At 66.7% G+C, this 21,015-nt stretch overlaps 2 protein-coding genes across 3 annotated transcripts; both read left to right on the top strand.

Annotated features, from left to right (window-relative positions):
* The first annotated feature begins 106 nt into the window (after positions 1-106).
* TESPA1 (thymocyte expressed, positive selection associated 1) lies at positions 107-11,009 on the top strand. 2 transcript variants are annotated; one of them, XM_071418891.1, is made up of 9 exons: positions 107-1,850; positions 2,451-2,580; positions 2,860-3,229; positions 3,495-3,596; positions 3,674-3,882; positions 4,129-4,815; positions 8,886-10,223; positions 10,607-10,700; positions 10,862-11,009. In XM_071418891.1, the coding sequence occupies exons 2-9, from the start codon at positions 2,484-2,486 to the stop codon at positions 10,863-10,865; spliced, it is 2,901 nt and encodes a 966-aa protein (XP_071274992.1). In that variant the 5' UTR covers positions 107-1,850; positions 2,451-2,483; the 3' UTR covers positions 10,866-11,009. The 2 variants fall into 2 exon arrangements, with proteins under 2 accessions (XP_071274992.1, XP_071274991.1); XM_071418890.1 differs by lacking the exon at positions 10,607-10,700 and having other exon boundaries at positions 3,324-3,596.
* Positions 11,010-18,093: 7,084 nt separating this feature from the next.
* NEUROD4 (neuronal differentiation 4) lies at positions 18,094-21,015 on the top strand. The gene is made up of 2 exons (XM_071418871.1): positions 18,094-18,247; positions 19,598-21,015. Exon 2 carries the CDS (start codon positions 19,598-19,600, stop codon positions 20,588-20,590), a length of 993 nt encoding a protein of 330 aa, XP_071274972.1. The 5' UTR covers positions 18,094-18,247; the 3' UTR covers positions 20,591-21,015.

The following is a 21,015-nucleotide window of genomic DNA, read 5'->3' as shown; positions in this document are numbered from 1 at the left end:
GATCAGGAGGGGTTCGGGTGTGGGACTGGGGGCTTTGTGGGGCCGGGGGGCTCTGGGCTGGGGGATTTGTGGGGCCAGGGCGGTTGCGAGTTCGGGGTCGGGGGTTCCGGGCCGGGGGCTTTGTGGGGCCGGGTGCCCCCCCGGCGCAGCCACGAGCGCGTGTCCCATCACTTATTCATGGAGCCGGAGCCCGGGCGGCTGCCGGGATCTGCCGGCAGGAATGCGCTAAGTAGGTCAGGCGGGGGGGGGGGGGCCCGGGGGGGCCGCCCGAGCCCCGCCGCGCCCCCCCCGCCAGCTCCGGGGGTCCCGGGGGGGCACCGGGGCAGCGCTGGCATCCCCTGCGTGCTGGGGGCCGGATAAAGGTGCTGTGGTTTTGGGGAGGGGGGGTCCCCAGCTCTGAGGGGGGGGGGAGGCTGCTGGACCCCCCCTCCCCTAAAGGCCAGCGTGACGCCCCCAGCCCCATCCTGGGGCTCGTCGGGAATTTTGGGTGGGAGAGGCCCCCCCCGAGGGAAGGAGGGGACACCGGGGGGGTTGCGCTGAACCGGGAGCCCCCCCGAGGCTGCCAGCGAGTGCCAATGGCCACGCCCTGGTGGCCCTGCGGGTCCCTTGGCCGTGCTTGGGTGACAGCCTTGGGGACACCCTTGGGGACACCCTTGGGACGTCCCTGGAGACACTCTTGGGTACATTCTTGGGGGCGTCCTTTGGGACATCCTTGGGGCATCTTTGGGGACAGTCTTGGGGACACCCTTGGGACCCCCTTGGGGACATTCTTGGGGCCAGTCTTGTGTGGGATGTGACAGGGGGGGACAGGACGGGGCCGTTCTCCCAGCCCGGAGCGGGGAGAGGGCGAGGCCGGAGGGATCTGTCCAGGGTGGCGTCTGTCCCTCCTTGGGGATCTGTCCATCCCTCCTGGGGATGTGTCTGTCCCTCCTGGGGACATGTCTGTCCCTCCTTGGGGATCTGTCCATCCTTCCTGGGGATGTGTCTGTCCCTCCTTGGGGATCTGTCCATCCTTCCCAGGGGATCTGTCCATCCTTCCTGGGCTCTTCCCATCCGTCCCAGAAATATTCCCATCCTCCCCGGGGATATTCTCGTCCTTCCCAGGAATATTTCCATCCTTCCCAGAGGTATTGCCACCCTTCCAGGGCTATTCCCGTCCTTCCCAGGAATATTCCCGTCCTTCCAGGCCTCTTTCCATCCTCCCCAGGAATATTCCCGTCCCCCCGGGGTTATTCCCGTGGGATGTTCCCGATCCCCCTCCCCGCCTCCCGGGCCGGGCTGAAGGATCGCTTAATTCGGGGCTTTATCCACTTTAAACACTCCCGGGCTAAAAATATCCCGAGGCGCGGGCGCGGCGCTGCCGGCCCGGAGCTGCTGGAGCTGCTTTGCCTTTTTTGACGGGATCGCGGCTGGGGCAGCGCCCGCGCCTCGGGGTCACTGTCACTGTCACTGTCACCGGTGGCACCCGAGCCTCGGGGACACCACCCTGGGGACTGACAGAGGTGCTGGGGTGTGCGGGTCCTGGGGATTCCGGGTCCTGGGGATTCCAGATCCTGGGGATTCCAGATCCTGGGGATTCCAGACCCTGGGAATTCCAGATTCTGGGGGATCCAGATCCTGGGGATTCCAGCTCCTGGGAATTCCAGCTCCTGGAGATTCTAAATTCAGGGGGATCCAACTCCTGAGGTCCCCAACTCCTAGGAAATCCAGCCCCTGGGGGATCCAGCTCCAGGGAATTCCAGCTCCTGGAGATCCCAGCTTGTTGAGATCCCAGCTCCTGGCGATTCCAGCTCCTTGGGGACCTGTTGGAATGGATGAGGGGCCAGGGCTGGCACCTCAGGGGCCGTGAGGTGAGTGCTGTCCCCACGCTGGGGATGTCCCTGTCACCCAGTGCTGTCCCCCCTGCTGGAGATGTCCCTGTCACCCTGTGCTGTCCCCACGCTGGAGATGTCCCTGTCACCCAGTGCTGTCCCCACACTGGGGATGTCCCTGTCACCCTGTGCTGTCCCCCTGGCACTGGAGGTGCCATCACAGCTTGGAAAACAACTGCCAGGGAAAGCCCCTCCTTGTCACCCCCCAAAACCAGGGTGGCTTTGCCATCGCCCCCTTCCCTCAGGAAGGTCAAGGACCCTTCGGGAATGTCGGGGACCCTAAAGGAAGGTTGGGGACCCTTTGGGGAAGGTTGGAGACCCTTTGGGAACGTTTGGGACCCTCAGGAAGGTTTGAGACACCTTGGGAGGGTTGGGGACACCTCGGTAAGGTTGGGAACACTTTGGGAAAGTTTGTGACCCTTTGGGAGGGTTGGGGACACTTTGGGACAATCAGGGACCCCTCGGGAGGTGCCAGGGGTGCCGGGGCTGCCCTCAGGAGCTTTTCCCGCGGCGGTGGCGGATGTGGGGCGCTGTTTGAGCTTTGGGCTGTTGATTTTTTTGCTAATTTCCTCTTCCAAGCCGATGAGTTTCCTCCCGCTCCGCTGACGACGGATGGGGGCCGGGCGGGGCGCGGGGGGGGCAGGAGGCGGCTGGGCCACCCACGGGGCCTGGAGGGGCACAGGGAGCTGCCCACCCACCCCTGGAGCTGGTCAGTGCCAAGGGGTCTGGGATTGGGGGATTTGGGATTTGGGGATTGGGGATTTGGGGATTTGGGATGGGAGAGAGCTGCCCACCCACCCCTGGAGCCGGGCAGTGCTGAGGGGTCTGGGATTTGGGATTTGGGGAGCTGCCCACCCACTGCCCAGAGCCCACCCCGGGATGCCCTGAGCCCACCCTGAACTGCCCCGAGCCCACCCTGCCCCTGCCCGTGTAATCCCCGGTGGCTCCCCCCACCCCCCCGGTCCCTCACGTCCCTCCTGTCCCCCAGGGACCCCCCCGGCCCCCCCGGCCATGGAGGGACCCCCGGTGCTCGGCCCCTCCTCGTGGCAGAGGCGCCGCGCGTGGGCCCGGCAGAGCCGGGGCTGGCGCAGCCCCGAGGGCGAGCGGGAGCAGAATGAGGAAGAGGAGGACGAGGAGGACGAGGAGGAGGAGGAGGAGGAAGAGGAGCGGGAGGCGGCCGCTGTCCCCTGGGAGCCACCAGAGCCGGACCACGCGGGGCTGTCCCCAAGCTCTGAGTCCCCCGGGGGCTGTGACAAGAGCGGGACGTGTCCCCAAACCAGCGTCAGTCACCCCCTGCTGTCCCCTCCCTCCCTTTTTCCAGCTCTGCTGCTCCCGGGGAGCCCCCAGGCCGCGGGCAGGTGAGATTTGGGGTCCGGGGGGGCTGGCAGGGCAGGGCAGGGCAGGGGACACTGTCCCCATGTGTCCCTCTGGCACTGTCCCCTCTGCATGTAGGAGTCAGTGGGACCGGCGGCTCAAGCCTGGGGACATCAGGGCCTCCGGTGTCCCCTGCAGTGTCCCCTCCCTGTGCAGGGCTCCACACCTGAGCCCTGGGGACAGCACGGCCTCCAGTGTCCCCTGCAGTGTCCCCTCCGGTGTCCCCTCCGGTGTCCCCTCCCCGCACAGGGCTCTGCAGGACCGGTGGCTCAAGCCTGGGGACAGCAGGGCCTCCGATGTCCCCTCCGGTGTCCCCTCCGGTGTCCCCTCCGGTGTCCCCAGCAGCTCCAGGTAGGGCTGGGGCTCTCGGGATCGGTGCCACCCGGTGTCCCCCGGCGGGGCTGAGGCGGGGCTGTCCCCTCCCGCAGCCTGGCCGCGGTGCTGGCCTGGTGGCACTCGGACGCCGAGGAGATCCTGCACAGCCTCGGCTTCGTGGGCAGCGACCCGGGGCTGGCGTCGCGGGTCCCCCCCCGCTTCTTCTCGGGCCCGTCCCGCGCCAGCGGCATCGACCTCGGGCTCTTCCTGCGGGCCCAACTGCGGCGCCTGGAGCTGGAGGATCCCTGCCTGCTGCTGGCCAGTGCGTGCCACCGCTGTCCCCGCTGGCCCCGCTGGCCCCGCTGGCCCCTCTCGTGCCTCAGTTTCCCCGGGCGGGAATTGGGGGGATCACCCTGAGCCCCCCGAGCTGCGGGGTGGGACGCACTAACTGCTCCTATCGGCGGTGGGAAATCGCTGCCGTGCCTCAGTTTCCCCGGGCGGGAGCTGTGGGGACCCTCCCAGTCCCCACACCCACTCGAGCCCCCCGACCCCCCGATGTCGCCTCCAGGTCGCTTCCAGCAGGTCCAGGCCCTGGCTGCCACCGCCGACGCTTTCTTCTGCCTCTACTCCTACGTGTCGCGGACCCCCCTGCAGCGCATCGCCCCCCCCCGGCCCTGTCGCGACATCCCCGACAGCGCCGAGCCCCGCGGGGCGCGGCCCGGGGAGCGCCTGAAGCGCGCGGTGTCCTCGCTGTGCCTCTGCACGGGGAGGGGACACAGCGGCGACACCGCACGGGGGGCGACCCCCGGTCCCCGCAGCGCCCCCGGCCCGGGGGGGCTCCGGACGGGGCCGGGCGGGACCCCCGAGCGCTGCCGGGGGGGCGGCGACACGGACACGGGGCGGTGCTGGCTGTCCCCGAGGCCACCCCGTGCGGGGACACCCCGGGGACGCCCCGAGCGCTGCTGTCCCCACGGCCGGGGGGTCTGGGGGCGCGGGGGGGGCTCCGTGCCCGGCGGCAGCAGCGCGGGGGGACCCGCGGGGCGGTGTCACCGCGTCCCCGCACGCCAGCAGGGCGGCGGTCACCCCCCAGCCACCCCCGGGGCTGCGACCCCCGGGCCAGCCCGGCCTCGGCGCTCGGGGACACCCGGGGGACACCGCGAGGGGTGGGGGACACGGCGCGGGGCTGCGGGGGGGGCCCCTGGGGCTGCAGACCCCCGACCCCCGAGGAGCGGCCGAGTCCTTCGAGCTGGAGGAGGTGAGGAGGAGGAGGAGGAGGAGGGGAGGAAGGGCCCCCCCCGGGTGGCGCGGGGAAGGAGCTGGAGCGGGAAATGTCCCCGGAGCCTCGCAGGCTTTTAAGGTTTAAATGATTCAGAGCTGGGGCGGAGCCGGGCCCGGGGGGAGCCGGGGGGGGCAGCGGGGTCGGGCACGCACAGGCCCGGGCCGGGTCACGCGTGGGGACACGGGGGACGCGCCCCCAGCGCGGGGCCGCGCCTTTGTCACGGCAGCGGTGACAGCTGAGCCCCGCAGCCACCCCCGCAGGTGCTGAGCCAGGAGGAGGAGGAGGAGGATGACGGTGATGACGATGAGGATGATGATGATGATGATGATGATGATGATGACGGTGCCCTCGAAAAAGCCGCCCGGTTCCCCCATTCCTTTATCAGGAGTGAGTTGGGGTCTTCCCCACCCTCCTGGGGGGCACGGGCTGCCCGGTGCCACCGTGTCCCCACTGTGTCCCCACTGTGTCCCCGCCCTGTCCCCCCCGTGTCCCTGCCATGTCCCCCTCATGACCCCACCGTGTCCCCACTGTGTCCCCCCGTGCTCCCCCGTGTCCCCTCTGTGTCCCCATCGTGTCCCCCCATGTCCCCGCCCTGTCCCGCCCGTGTCCCCCCCGTGTCCCTGCCCTGTCCCCACCGTGTCCCCACCGTGTCCCCACCGTGTCCCCCCCGTGTCCCCGCAGGCTCCCTGCTCCACGGGCGCTCGGACAGCAGCGGCTTTGGGGAGGAGCCGCTCCCGGCCTCGGCACCGCCAGCCCCGACTCCGTGACCCGAGGCCACCTCAGGAGGACGTGTGGCCTCAGCCGGGTGTCCCACGGACGTTTTGGACACGCGTGTGACACGTGTGCGTGTGCGTGTGTGTGTGTGTGTGCACGTGTGGGTGTTTGGCACAGAAAAACCTCCGGATTCGGGATTTTGCCCCGCTTTTTGTCCCTTCCTCATCCCCCAGCCCTGTGGCTCGGGGCCTGCAGCGGGGACGTGTCCCCAGCCCTTGGGGACGTCACTTGCACTTTGGTTGGTTGTGCCAGAGAGGGTGGGGACCCAATAAAGTCCCCTGAGGGATGGCGGTGGCTGTGTCTGTGCTGGGGGGGTGGCATCAGCCCTGCCCAGGGACAGCTCCCGTGTCACTGTCACCCCAGGAGCTCAGGAAGGAGCCACCACGGTCCCTTTGTGGCCGGGCTGTCGGGAAGGAGCCACCACGGTCCCTTTGTGGCTGGGCTGTCGGGAAGGAGCCACCACGGTCACTTTGCGGCCAGGCTGTCCCTGTCGCTGTCCCTGTCCTGGCCACCCCCCCGGGACCCTCGGTGTGCCAGGGTGGCAGCGGCTGCAGCTCCTGGGAAAGAGAAATCCCGGAGGATCAACAGCCCCGGGGCTTCCCCATGGAGAGCGGCCAGGCCGGGATCATCTGGGATTATCCCCGCAGCCCCTCCGGCACCGGGGCCGCATCCCAAATCCCAGGGGAGGGTCCCAAATCCCGGGGGAGGGTCCCATCCCACCGGGGCCACATCCCAAATCCTGAGGGAGGGATGCTCCTGTCCCACCAGGGCTGCCCCGGGATGGACCTGGCTGGTCTGGGATTCACCCAGGACCGTGTGGGACCCCAGCTCCATCCCGGTTCCCATTCCCTGCCCTGGCTCTGCCCAGCCCTGGCTCAGCCCAAAAATAAACCCGGGATTGGCTGGGAGAGCCTGGAGGGGCTGTGGACACCTCTGGGAGAGCCTCGGTGGGCAGAGCTGAGCTTGGGGACCATCCCTGGGGGATGTCACCAACCCCTGGGGGAGCCACCAACCCCTGGGGGAGCCACCAACCCCTGGAGATGTCACCAACCCTTGACAGATGTCACCAACCCCTGGAGATGTCACCAACCCCTGAGGATGTCACCACCCCCTGGGGATGTCACCCATCCCTGGGACACCCAGGGCTGGTCCCATCCCACCCAGAACCAGGCTGGGACAGGGATGGGGTTGGGGACATGCTGGGACATCTTCGTCCAGCTCTCCATGGAGAGATCAGCAGCTCCAGCACATTTCATGGACGCCTTGGAGCCCGTGGTGCTTCCCAGGAGGGTTTTAAGGGGATTTTGGTGCCATTTAGGATTAATTAATCCTCTGGGATGGGGAACTTCTGGGTGCTGGAGCAGCACAAAGAGGCTCCTCTTGCCATGAGGTGTTTCTGCCTCCCCTTTGGGAGATTAAGGGGACTTTGGGGATTAAGTCCCTGCTCCAGGATTCCAATTCCCTGCCGGGGGCTCTGGCTCTGCCTCCCGGATCTGGCTGCCCCAAATCCCTGCCCGGGGCACGGCTGGGCTCTCCTCACCCTCCTGTTCCCACCGGGAATGAACGGGGCTCTCTGAGCCGCCAGGAACAGGCAGGAAGGTGGCACAAATCCTCCCTCGGGCGCTGGGATGATGGAAACCACCCAGGATTCATCCCCCGGCTCGGCAGCCAAGAGGAAGGACGTGGCCAAGCCGTGGGAGCCGCTTCCCACGGGGAGCAGGAGCTGCTGGGGGGGCAGGGAAGGAGTGGGGGGAGCTGCCAGCAGGGCCCCGTGTCCTACATTTGGGGCTGGCTTTGGTGCGGGCTCTTCTCTGCTCCCACTGGCACCACATCCAGGCCCACCCGGCCCCAGTTCCATCCCCACGGGCACCACGTCCTGCCCCATCCCTGTCCACAGCCATCCCCAACTCCATCCCCATCCCTATCCCATATCCATCCCCAATTCCATCCCCACGGGCACCACGTCCTGCCCCATCCCTATCCCCAGTTCCATCCCCAATTCCATCCCCAATTCCATCCCCAATTCGATCACCACGGGCACCACATCCTGCCCCATCCCTATCCCCAGTTCCATCCCCAATTCCATCCCCAATTCCATCCCCATCCACACCCAGCCCCATCCATCCCCATCCCTATTCCACATCCATCCCCAATTCCATCCCCACGGGCACCACATCCTGCCCCATGCCTATCCACAGCCATCCCCAATTCCATCCCCAATTCCATCCCCAATTCCATCCCCATCCATACCCAGCCCCATCCATCCCCATCCCTATCCCACGTCCATCCCCAGTTCCATCCGTGGTCACTCCCTGTCCTGGCCATGTGCAGCCTGTGGTCACTCCATGTCCTGCCCATGTCCAGGCCGTGGTCATTCTGTGTCCTGGCATGGACCCAGCCCGTGGTCATTCCATGTCCTTGTTGTGTCCAGCCCATGGTCACTCCCTGTCCTGGCTGTATGTCCTCCATGTCCCTCCATCCCCTCTGTCCCTCCGTCCCGTGTCCCTCCATGTCCCCAAATGTCCCCCAAATGTCCCCTCCTGTCCTTTCCCCACCAAGTGCCTGAAAACCCAGTGCTGGAGAGTGGGGGGGCCTGAGAGGGCATGTGGGGTGTCCAGGGGTGCCCTGGGACACTCTGGGGGACTCTGGAGCGGGATCCACGGAGTTCTGGGAGGGTCAGGAACTGCCCCGGGCTGGGGCTGGGCTGGCCCGGGGGGGCTGCGGGGCTAATCCGGGCTAATCCCGCCCTGGCACGGGCACCTGCCCACACCTGGAAAATCCCCACGTGCCCGAGCCCTGCCCCAGCCCCTTCATAAGGGGCAGAGCCCCCGGTCCCGGCTCATCCCCGGCTCTCCCGACCGCGATCCCGTCCGGTCCCGGCTCATCCCCGGCTCTCCCGGTCTCGATCCCGTCCGGTCCCGGCTCATCCCCGGCTCTCCCGCCGCCGCCGCCCGATCCGTGCCCGGAATGGCCGCTATGCTGAAGCTCTGGGCAGCGCTGCTCCTGGCCGGGCTCGCCGGCAGCCTGGCCACTGCCCGTGAGCCGGGGGACACGGGGTGGCAGCAGGGTGGCCCTGGGGTGGCACCGGGGCCGGCAGCACCGGGGGTGGCCCTGGGGTGGCATCGTGGTGGTGTTGGGGTGGCACTGGGCGGGTTCTGGTGGGTGCAGGAGGGAGGTCAGGGTGCCTGGGGTGTCCCCAAACAGGGGAGGGGTCCTGGGGCTCCCGACCCCCGCCCAGGCGGGCGATGCCACCTCTCCTGTTCCTCCCGCAGGCCCCGTGGAGGAGCCGACTTCAGACGGGCTCCTGGCGGAGCTTGGCAACCTGCTGGACCCCCATGTGGGAGCCCATGAGCTGCTGGACCCTGAGGAGGGAAGCCTGGAGCTGCTGGACCCCGAGGAGGAACCCGAGGAGAAACCCCAGGAGCTGCTGGGGCTGCTGCTGGACCCCGAGGAGGAACCCCTGGAGCTGCTGGACCCCGAGGAGGAACCCGAGGAGAAACCCCAGGAGTTGTTCGGGCTGCTGGACCCTGAGGAAGAACCCAAGGAGGAACCCCTGGAGCTGCTGGACCCCGAGGAGGAACCCGAGGAGAAACCCCAGGAGCTGCTGGGGCTGCTGGACCCTGAGGAGGAACCCCTGGAGCTGCTGGACCCCAATGAGGAACCCGAGGAGAAACCCCAGGAGCTGCTGGGGCTGCTGGACCCTGAGGAAGAACCCGAGGAGGTGGAGGAGCTTGAGGTGAGCCCTGCAGAGCCTGAGGAACCCGAGGAGAACCCTGAGGAATCCGAGGATCCCGAAGCGAGCCCAGAGGAGTCTGAGGATCCCGAAGCGAGTCCTGAAGAATCCGAGGATCCTGAAGAGAGCTCTGAGGAATCTGAGGAATCTGAAGAGAGCTCTGAGGAATCTGAGGAATCCGAAGAGAGCCCTGAAGAGTCGGAAGATCCTGAAGCGAGCCCAGAGGAATCTGAAAATCCTGAAGCCAGCCCTGAAGAGTCTGAGGATCCTGAAGAGAGCCCCGAAGAACCCGAGGAACCCGAAGCGAGCCCAGAGGAATCTGAGGATCCTGAAGAGAGCCCGGAGGAGTCTGAGGATCCTGAAGAGAGCCCTGAAGAGTCGGAAGATCCCAAAGAGAGCCCAGAGGAGCCTGAGGATCCTGAAGAGAGCCCAGAGGAACCTGAGGAATCTGAAGAGAGCCCTGAAGAATCTGAGGATCCTGAAGAGAGCCCGGAGGAGTCTGAGGAACCCGAAGAGAGCCCTGAAGAGTCGGAAGATCCCAAAGAGAGCCCAGAGGAGTCTGAGGATCCCGAAGAGAGCCCAGAGGAGCCTGAGGATCCTGAAGAGAGCCCTGAAGAGTCGGAAGATCCCAAAGAGAGCCCTGAAGAGTCAGAAGATCCTGAAGAGAGCCCAGAGGAGTCTGAGGATCCTGAAGAGAGCCCGGAGGAATCAGAGGATCCTGAAGAGAGCCCTGAAGAATCCGAGGAACCCGAAGAGAGCCCTGAAGAGTCGGAAGATCCTGAAGAGAGCCCGGAGGAGTCTGAGGAACCCGAAGAGGGCTCTGAGGGCTCTGATCTCAACGTGGATGCCCTGGTGGAACTGGCAAGCAAACTGGCAGGTTTGCAAGGCCCCCAAAACTCCCCAAACCCCCCAGGGAAGGGCAGATCTGGTTTGGGACCCCCTAAATCCCCCCAGGGAAGGGCAGATCTTTGGGTTCTGTTTCTGTTCCAGGGCGGGGTTGGTGCTGCCGGGTCAGTTTGTGCCTGAGGGTTGGGGACGATCCCAAATCCCTGTCCCGGCTCTGACGGGGAGGGAACGGGCAGGTCAGACCCCCCCAGGCACAGAGGGAGCCGGGACAGGGGACGGTGGCAGCGCCAGGGTGTCACACGGGGGTCAGGACACGCTGGGCATCAGTGCCACCGCTCTGGCTGGGTTGGGGACCCCGAGGAGGGGGCGAGGAGCCCCTCGGGGTGCTGGAGACCCCCGGTTTTGCCCCCACAGAGGCGCAGGGAGCCAAGAAGAACGAGGGGGCCCTGTCTCATCTCATGGACGCCATCAACTGGGTGCTGACCCATCTGAGCTACCACATCTTCGGGTGCGCACAGGGGCTCGGGCAGCTGCCCCGAGGTCAGCGCCCCTAAAACGGCCCCCGGCCCCTCCCCGCGCCTGGAGGGGGTGGGGGGCGGCTGGGGGGTCCCAAGGTGGGACGGGGGGGCTGGGCCGGGGCTCAGCTCTGCTGCGTTTTCTCTTTTCCAGGTGAGCCGTGAGCGCCGCCCGCGCCCCCCAGGGCCGGGGCACGGACCCCGCCGGCCCCGCTGAGCTCCCGGCTCGTCCCGAGGCTTTCCCCGCTCCAGGCTCCCCCTGCCCGCCCCGCACATCCCAAATAAAGCCGATCCCAAACGCCGCCCCTCGTGTCCTGCCGGCTCTCCCGCGGGTGGGGGGAATGGGGCTGGGGGCTCTCCTGGGGTCCCCCACAATGAACCGAGGACCCCCAACCCCATCCCCGTGCCCCTTGCGGGGCCTTCAGCCGTGCCTTCCATGCTCATCCAGCCCGGAGACCCTCCAGGGATGGGGGACCCGTCCAGCTGTGCCCAGCTGTGACTCAGGGCCCTGCGAACCCCAGAGCTGCAGACCCCACCCCTCAGACCCCCTCCCCTGTCCCCAAACTCCGCCCCTGTCCCAGTCAGGAGCTGGGCCCTGCCCTCATTGAGGAGGGGGGGGTCGGGGTCTCCCGAGGCTCTCCCAGGGTGGGCAGGGACAGCTCGGGGTCCCCACGGGGGTCCCCAGCTCAGGGGGTGGAACACGGGAACCCCTGGGTGTCCTGTGGGGGGGGACAGCTCGGTCCCCTCTGCCACACCCAGCGCCTCCCGTCCTTGTCCCTTTCCCGTCCCCCCTCACTGCGGGGGTGACCCCCAGCCCTGGGGAGGGGAGGGGTCCCCGACCATGCCCGGGGACCACCCTGCTCCCACCCCCCATGCTCGGGTGTCCTGTGGGTGGGGGCCGGGGTTGATTGGCAGCTCTGGCACCCCCCGGCTGTGCCCGGGGGGGGGCGGGGGGCTGCGGTTTCCATGGCGACGGCGATGAGGTGGCAGCTCCGTGGGAAGCGGGAGATCGGGAAAGGGGGGGGGGAGCAGCTCTGTGGTTTTTGGGAGCCGTGGGACGATCCCGAGGGACCCCGGGCCCTCCCCGGGATGAGCCCGGTCCCGGTTCCGGCAGCCCCCAAAAACCCCACAGGGGCACGCGGCTGAACTGGTGCCCACTGGTTTCCAGTTTGGGAGCCCAGTAGAGCACGTCTGGTTCTGTTCCCGCTCCCTGGGCACCCCCAGCTCCCTCAGCTCTCCACGGCTGGGGGAACACCCCAAATTTGGGATTTTCCCCTCAATAAATCCCCTCTCGGAGCAAAGCCGGCCCCTCCCGGCGCAGGGAAATGCCTCATCCCGGTGTGAAGAGCTGCCTCATCCTCACCCTCCTCCTCCTCTCTGGCTGACATCTCACCGCGCCTCCTCCCACCGCTGCCGGGCAGCTTTTTCCCAAACCCGGCGTTTTTTGGGCCGTTTTTCCAGGGAAAGGCGCCTGGTGCCAGCTCTGGGATGCGGAGCCGGCCCCGGGACGCGGTGGGGGCGGGAAAATGAATTCGGTGCGAGCTCCCAGCGCAGGTGAGAGAATTCACAGCTTCACAGAAATCCGCTTTTCCGGCTGCCTTGGCTGGGGAGTTTTTTCTGGTTTTTTCCCCCAGGAAAAGGCTCGCGGTGAGCAGGGCCGGGATGTCCCCAGGGAGGTGGCACAAGTCGCTGTCATTGTCCCCCGAGGGGGAACCGAGCGTGATTTGGGGCTCTGGCTGCTGGGGTGGGGCCACCCGGTGTGTGAATGTCACCTGCGGCCACCCGGGGCGTGACGCTGTCCCCAAATCCCGGGAATTGACCTCAAATAAAGGGCGGAGCGGAAAAACCCAGTGGAGCCCACCGAGATTTGGGATCAGCAGGGCGGTGACATCCAGGTGACGTCAGCAGCTGCCAGGTGGTGACGTGATGGTGACGTCATCAGCTCTCAGGTGGTGACATCCAAACACGTGACCTCCTGCAGGCTCCCAGGTGTCCCCGCCCGGAGCGGTGGCACCAAAAGGCCGCGATGTCCCCAGTAAAGGGAGTGGGGGGCACTGGGGGCACTGGGGGCACTGGGGGCACTGGGGGCGCTGGGGGGGCTCGGGTCCAGCCCCCACCCCGCACCTCCGAGGCCAGGGAAGGTTTGTCCTGGCTCTGAAGGCCGGGCTGGGGATGGGGCGGGATGGGATGGATGGATGGATGGATGGATGGATGGATGGATGGACGGATGGGGTGGGATGGGGTGGCTCTGGGCCTCCCTCGGATGGAGCAGGGACAAGGAGCACCCCGCGATGTCCCCTCCATCCCCGGTGCCCTCGGGAGCCCCCCCGGATCAGCCGGGATGTGGAGCCCGGAGCTGCAGCCTCAGCCAGGACCCGCCTCGGAGCAGCCGCGCTCGGAGGAACGGATCCTAATTAATTTCGGTTCATCGAGTAATTAATGGATTTGCCTGGGAAGGCCCCGGAAATCCTCGCTCCCTGCACGGAGCCGCGCGGGGAGCCGGGGGTGCCCCGGGATCTCTGCCCTGGCCCTGGCAAACGCCCCCCAAGCCCCCATCCCCATCCCGGTGTCCGCGGAGGGGCCGGGGCCGCCCGTCCCGGGGGATTTTCCCGGAGCTGGCGCGGATCCCCGCTCCCTCCGGGAATGCCGGCGCCGCTCCGCGCCTGGGCCGGGGCCAGGCTGGCCCAGGTGTCGCCGCGGGCCCCGGGGACAGCCGGGGCCGTTCCGGGGGGGTTCGGCAGCCCCGGCTGCGGAGCCGCGGGACAGGGGCGGCAGCTGGGCGAGGACGCTGCCAAACGGGCAAAGCCGTGCCCGCAGCTCAACATCTGGGGCCCGCGGTCGCCGTCCAGCCAGCAGTGCCCCCGCCTGTGCCAAGGCCGCCTCCTCCTCCTCCTCCTCCTCCTCCTCTTCCTCCTCCTCCGAGCCCGGCCGGGGGCGGCGCGGCTGGGGAGGAACCTTTTCCATGGCCTGGGAATGTCGCGACAGGAGGAACCGGTCCCAAGAAGCGGGGACCCCCCTGTGGGGATCCCCCGGGGGTCTGAGGGGTGGCCGTGGCCCCAAACAGCAGCGGGGGCACCCTGGGGTGGCACCCAGGGGTGCGGGGTGCGCCTGTCCCAGTGTCCTGGGACTCCAGCGCTGTGCTGTGCCCCCCGTCCTGGGACCCCCAATCCTCCCAGCACCCCAAATCCTGACTCTCCAAACCCCAAATCCTGACTCTCCAAACCCCCCCGGGAAGCGCCAAACCCCAATCCTGACTCTCCCGATCCTCTCGAGTCCCCCCTCCCGCGGATCCCAGCCTGGACAAGTCCCGGCTCCCCCAAATCCCCGCGGCCGCCGGGCTGGGGGCGCTGGGGACGCCCCGAGCGGGCCGGGGGACACCGGGGGGGGCTCGGCTGCTGAGGGCTCCCGCCAGCAGAGGTCAGCTCCGGCCCGGGGATGCGGGAGCCGCTCGCGTGCGGCCCCATGTGCGGTTCCCGGTCTGATTTCATGGGATTCCCTGTGCGATTCCATGTGCGGTTCCCGGTCTGATTTCATGGGATTCCATGTGCGATTCCATGTGCGGTTCCCGGTCTGATTTCAAGGGATTCCATGTGCGATTCCATGTGTGATTCCATGTGCGGCTCCTGGTCTGATTTCATGGGATTCCCTGTGCGATTCCATGTGCAATTCCCAATCTGATTTCATGTGGTTCCCTGTGATTCCCTGTGCAATTCCATGGCTGATTTCGTGTGAGATTCCCCACCTGATTTCATGTGATTCCCTGTGTGATTCCCTGTGTGACTCCATGGGTGATTCCCTGTGATTCCATGGGTGATCCTGTGTGCAATTCTCAGTCTGATTTAATTTGAATCCCTGCGTGATTCCCTGCGTGATTCCACGTGCGATTCCCAATCTGATTTCATGCGATTCCACGTGAGATTCCCTGTGATTCCACGGATAATCCCTGTGATTCCATGGATGATTCCCACTCAGACTCCCTGTGTGATTCCCTGTGCCCTCAGGGGGTGACACGAGGGACCCCCAGCCCACCCAGGACCCCCCCCACAAGCCATTTTCCCAACAGGAAGAATTCCCTTTGAGGGGATTCTGGAGGGTTCCTAGCAGGAAAAGCCCCTCTCAGGGATTCTGCTCCAAAAAGTTCTTTTTTCCCTGCCCCTTTCTGGGGGCGTGTGCACTCTCCCCTCCCCTTCCCACCTCTGGGAAACTGGAGCAGGAAAATGGGGAAGGGGAACCTCAGGAAGGGGAAACTGAGGCAGGAACCGTGCCAGACGCTCACCCCGCACATCTCAGGTGCTCCCCACTCTGCCGCCCAGGTTTTGGGGGGTCAGGAGGTTCCTCCCGAGTGTCCCCAGCCCCTGACGTGTCCCTTCTCCAGCATTTCCACAATTTCCACCGGGGCAGGGAAATTCCCCCCGGAGCCTCCGGGACCCCGCGGTTGGATCCCCCGGGGGGGGGGTGTTTGGAGACCCCAAAACTCCGCCAAGGGGGACCCCGGGGACAGCGTCCCTTTGTCCCCGTGCTCCCTCCCGCCGGTGCCACCATCGCTCAAAGTGACAAGCACGGGTCAGCGAGCGCTGGCCGCAGCCCCCCGCCCTCCCCGAGCCCGGGGCCCCCCAGCCCCTCATTTCTCCCTAATTGCATTCCCCAGTGTTATGCAAATGAGGCGGCCCGGGCGCAGCTGCCGGGATTAAATTAGACCCCGTTAATACGCGCTAATTGCGCTTCCGCGCGGGCCCAGGAATTCCAGCCGGGCCGCGGGGCCTTTCCCGATATTTACCCTGGAAATTTTCCTCCCTTCGAGGCCGCGGGGCCTTTCCCGATATTTACCCTGGAAATCGCCCTCCCTTCGAGGCCGCGGGGCCTTTCCCGATATTTACCCTGGAAATTTTCCTCCCTTCGAGGCCGCGGCCCCGCAGGAGCACCGGGGGCACCGGCCCGGGGGGGGGGACACGGGGACAGGGCTGGGATGGGCTCCCCTCGCTCCCAGCACCCCAAACTCGGCTCAAGCCGCGGCTCTGGGGAGGCTCCATCCCCTTTTCCAGCTGGAACAGCCCCGGGTGGAGCCGCGTCCGCGGGAGGCGCCATCAGGTGGAGCATCCCGAGTTTCAGTTTCTGGAACCTTCCGGAGGACTCCACGTCCCCCTAAATCCTGGTGGCGCTGTTCTTGTCCCCCGCGGCTGAGGATGATGATGATGATGATGAAGATGATGACGATGATGATTTCAGGGGGTTCCCTGAGGAAGGCTCTCGTTTTGGGGGATGTTTCAGGAGAGACCATCAGAGGAGCAGCTCAGGACCTGCCTCACCTTCCCTGGGGGTCTCTGCCCATCCCTGGGGGTCTGCGCTGCCCAGAGCCCCCCCGGCAGAGAGGAAAGGGTTCAATGGGGTGGGGGGAGGATTCCGGGGACATCCCCCTACCCTTGTGGGGGTCCCCGGAAGTGGCAGTGGGGGGGTCCTGGAGATTTGGGGACCCCCAGCCCTTGGCACGGGTGGCACGGGTGGCACTTCCCCGGTGCCACCGCGGGGACCCCCAGTGCCCACCCGGGCAGGGCTGAGGGGGCTGTGCCCGTTCCTGGGAGTGGCAAGGGAAGGTTTGGGAAGGGGGAAAAGAAAGAGAAGAGAAGGGGATGAGGGAAGGAGAAGGGGAAAAGTAAAGGAAAGAAGGGAAGGGGAGAAGGGAAAGGGGAAGGGGGAAAAGAAAAGAAGGAAAAGGAAAGAGGATAAAGGAAAGGGGAAGGGGAAAAAGAAAGGAAGGGGAAAGGGAAGGGAAAAGGGAAAAAGAAAGGGAAGGAAAGGGGAAAGAGAAAGGGGAAAGGAAAGGGGAAGAAGAAAAGAAGGAGAAGGAGAAGGGGGGAAAGGGGAAGGGGATAAGGGAAGGGGAAAAATAAAAGAAAGAGAAGGGAAGGGAATAAGAGAAAGGGGAAGGGGAAAAAGAAAGGAAGGAAAGGGGAAGGGGAAAAAGAAAGGAAGGGGAAAGGGAAGGGAAAAGGGATAGGGGAAGGGAAAGGAGAAGGGGAAGAAGAAAGGAAGGAGAAGGGGGTAAGGGGAGGGAATAGGGCTGGAGAAGGAGACGAGGGAAGGGAAGGGACGGGAACATCTTTGCCGAGCGTTCCGGGGGGGCCGCGGCCGCCGTAACCCCAACAGTTGCGGGGCCCCCGCACAATGGCCGGGGGCCGCGATGCCCCGCGCAGACAATGCCCAGCGCCCCCCGGGGGTCCCGCGGCCCCGGGGGAGCCCGGCCCGTGTCCCCCCTTCCCCGGGGCGCCCACCGGCCCCTTTGTGCGGGTGCCGGGACCTGTTGGAGCCATCTGTCAGGGGGGGCCCGCAACAGGCAGATTTATCGGCCGCAATCTGTTCCTGCCGCCCGCGCCGCGCGCCGGGAAGGGAGCCCGGAGCCGACTAATGAATTAATTAGTATTCCCCGTAATCCCGGCCTGCCGCCATGCCGAGCGCTCCCGGGCAGCGGGGAAGGGTCCCGCGGGGCTGGCGGGGGTTTGGGGAGCAGCGGATGGATGAGGAGGGGGTCAGGGGGGATGATTTTGGGGGTGTCATCGCTGTCCCCCACCTCCAGCTCCTGCCCTAAGGTGGGGGAACCCCAGGTCCGAGGGGCTCCCCCAGTCCCCGGGCCGAGTAAAACGAGCCAGGAGCCCCGGAATTTCAGGAAGTCATTTCCTGCCCCTGCTCTCCCTTCCCAGGGGCTGCCGAGCCCCGGGGTCCCTTCCCCAGCTCGGCCGGGCCCCTTCTGGCTCTGCCGGGCGTTAATTGCTCCGCTTCGCGCTCTCGTTACAGCCGCGAGGGGGTCCCAGCCCCCGCGCCCCCCCGACCCCAAGCACCCAGGAGGGAGCCGGTGTCACCCTCGGTGTCACCAGAGCAGTGCCAGCAATGGGGGGGGGCGGTGTCACCCTCGGTGTCACCAGAGGGGGGGCGGCAGGTGAGGACACCCCCAGGACTGTGGCACTGGTGGCATTGTCACATCGTGTCCTGGGGGACGGGGGTGTCCTGGGGCTGGGCAAACTGGGGGGGACATCGGGGGGGCCCCATCGGGGGCTTCATCCATTGGGGTCCATACAGGGGCTCATCCAAGGGGACCAATCCAGGGGTTCCCAATAACCGGGGGTGTCCCCGAGTCCCCACCCAGGGGTCCCCAAGACCCGGGGGTGTCCCCGACTCCCCACCCAAGGGTCCCCAATAACCGGGGGTGTCCCCGAGTCCCCACCCAAGGGTCCCCAAGACCCGGGGGTGTCCCCGAGTCCCCATCCAGGTGTCCCCAAGACCCGGGACGCTCGGGCGCTGCCGTGGGGGTCCCGGTGGGGCCGCGGGAGGAGCCGGCCCCAGTCACTCCCCCCGTGGGAGGAGCCACGCGGGACCCGCGGCCGGGCAGGAGCCGCGGGCAGCGCGGAGCTCTCAAAACCGCCCGAGCGCGGAGCCGCCGGCGCTCGGTGCGCTCCCGGTGCGCTCCCGGTGCGCTCCCCGGGGCTGACCCCGCCATGTCCCCGGGCGAGTGACACAAGCGACAGCGGGGACTCGCTGTGGTGCCCAGGTAAGGGCGGACCGGGACCCGCGGGGATTCCGTGCCCCGCTCCCATGGTGCCCCCGAGGGGGCTCCGCGGCCGCTCGGTGCCCCCGGTGCCCCCGGGGGGCTCTGCCCCGACGGCGGAGCTGCGGGACCCCGGCCTGGGGGGGGTTTGAGCGGCCGGGGTTGCGGGGAGAGGGGCGGGATGGGGTCACAGCCGCTCCCCCGGTACCCGCTGGGGACGGAGCCGCGGTCCCGGGGCCGGGGGGGACACAAGGAGGGTTCGGTGACCCCCGGGCTGGCGGAGCCGGGGTCTCGCTGGGGATGGTGGCGAAGGAAGCGATTTCCTCAGGCAATTCCCGCTTCGTGAAATTCCTTTTTTAATTTTTAAATCAGTATTCTGTAGGAAGAAAGCAAAATCCCCTTAAAAATTCTGGCGGGACTTCCAAAGGGAGAACTTCCCCTGGAAACGCCGGGCGGGGCGGGGGCGCGGGGGTCCCCTCGAGAAGGGAGCCCCAAACCTCGGGATTTCCTCCCGGGGGCAGCGAGGAGAGGGAAGATTCCCGAGGATGGGGGGAAAGGGACCCCCGGCTGCAGCCTGGGGGGGTTTTGGGGCAGATCTGCGGGGTTTTGGGGCAGATCTGCAGCGTTTTGGGGCAGATCTCACCGGGGCCATCCCCTCACCCCGAAAACGCTCCCTCCCCACCCTCACCCCCCCCACCCCGATTTCCCATCCTCCGCCAGACCCCCGGTGCTCCGCCAGGAGTTAATTGGGGCCGCGTGGTCCTTTGGGGATAGGACAGCAATTAACACCCTAATCCCGCCCGGGAGCCCCATCACGCATATTAAAAGTGGGATTTTCCGCGTGGGATGCTCGGGAAAGGGGAGCAGCACTTCCAGCAAAGCTGCTTAGGGGCTAAAGCTTTATGGAATGAGCCAGGGGCGGTGATGGGATTTGGGGGGGCCGATTAACGGGGACCCGGGGCCGCCACCGAGGGCAAGGGGGGGCTCGGGGAAGGGGAAGGAAAATTTCCCACCGGGAATTGCCAGCCCCCTTTTGTCACCCCCAGTGTGACAGTCGGGGTGGAGGTTGTAACAAGAAGGGATTCAGGAGTGGGAATAACCCCGAGATGGGACGGCTGGAGGCTCTGGGAACATTGCTGGAGCTCAGGGAGAGGCGTCAGCATCTCCCAGATAAAATCCGCTGGAAATTGAGAGGGAAATAGGTGGAAAAATGGAATCCATAGGTGGAGAAAAGGAATCCATAGGTGCTGGGAGCGGGCAGAAGCTCCTGCTGTGTCTGGAGGGAGGTTTTCCCACCGTGCTGAGGATTCTCCCTCCGGGATCCGTCCCCACGTCCCCGTCCCTCCCTTGCAGATGCCCCAGAGCTGCCCCAAACCCTCGGACATGGCCGAGCTCGTCAGCAGCCAGGCCTGGATGGGCGAAATGCCGGGAGCCAAGGCTGAGCTGAAGGAGCAGGGGGACGCCAGGAGCGCTCCCTTCGCGCTGCTGCCGGCCCTGCCCGAGGAGCGCGACAGCGTCGAGGAGGAGGAGGAGGAGGAGGAAGAAGAGGAGGGCGAGAAGCCCAAGAGGAGGGGCCCAAAGAAGAAGAAGATGACCAAGGCCAGGCTGGAGCGGTTCCGGGCGCGGCGGGTCAAGGCCAACGCCCGGGAGCGCACGAGGATGCACGGCCTGAACGACGCCCTGGACAACCTGCGCAGGGTCATGCCCTGCTACTCCAAAACGCAGAAGCTCTCCAAGATCGAGACGCTGCGGCTGGCCAGGAACTACATCTGGGCCCTGTCCGAGGTGCTGGAGAGCGGGCAGACGCCCGAGGGGAAGAGCTTCGTGGAGATGCTGTGCAAGGGGCTGTCGCAGCCCACCAGCAACCTGGTGGCCGGCTGCCTGCAGCTGGGCCCGCAGCCGCTCTTCCTGGAGAAGCAGGAGGAGAAGCCCTGCGAGCCGGGCCTGCCCGGCCACTCCTTCGGCTACCAGGGGCTGCCCAGCCCTCCCTACGGCTCCATGGAGTCCCACCTGCTGCACCTGAAGCCGCCGGCCTTCAAGAGCCTGGTGGAGGCTTCGTTCGGGAGCCACCCCTCTGACTGCTCCACGCCCCCCTACGAGGGGCCCCTGACGCCGCCCCTGAGCATCAGCGGGAACTTCTCCCTGAAGCAGGACGGCTCCCCCGAGCTGGACAAGCCCTACCCCTTCATGGCCCACTACCCCTCGGTCAGCCTGGCCGCAGCCCATGGGCACAGCTCGCACTTCCAGGGCTCCGTGCCCCGCTATGAGATCCCGCTGGACGTCGCCTTCGAGTCCTTCCCGCCCCACGCGGCCGGGCCCCAGCTCGGCGCCATCTTCAACGAGTAGCGGGGCTGGACACGGGCTTGGGGCAGGGAGACGTCCCCAGGATGGACCCAGCATCTCTGCAGGACGTGGCCCTGAGGTGGCCGCTGCCACCGCTGCTGTCCCAGCTGTCCCCAGGAGCCACAGGAACCGTCCTGGACTCTGGGCGGTCACTGCTGCGTCCCCCAGAGATGCTCCCAAAGGTGTTTCCACCCCCAGGACGTCCATCCTGACACCAGGTCCAGCCCTTGGATTGCCCATCCTCTCCCTGTCCCCCCCTTGGTGTGGGGACACAGCCCCTCCTGCCCCTTGGAGTGGCCACTGTCCCTTCCCCTCGTGGGCTCATGGATTTCCCAGTCCTGTGGTGCCCAGGTGGGAATGAGCCGGACACTTGTGGGAAACCAACGTGGAAATTCCCACCCCAGGGAGAACCTCTTCATTCTGCCAGC

This window comes from Agelaius tricolor, unplaced genomic scaffold (assembly GCF_023055355.1).
Source record: "Agelaius tricolor isolate 1412-34295 unplaced genomic scaffold, bAgeTri1.0.p SCAF_96, whole genome shotgun sequence".
In the NCBI taxonomy this organism is placed as follows: domain Eukaryota; kingdom Metazoa; phylum Chordata; class Aves; order Passeriformes; family Icteridae; genus Agelaius; species Agelaius tricolor.
The sequence above is the reverse complement of the archived record's forward strand: the minus strand, read 5'-3'. Positions and strand labels throughout refer to the sequence as shown.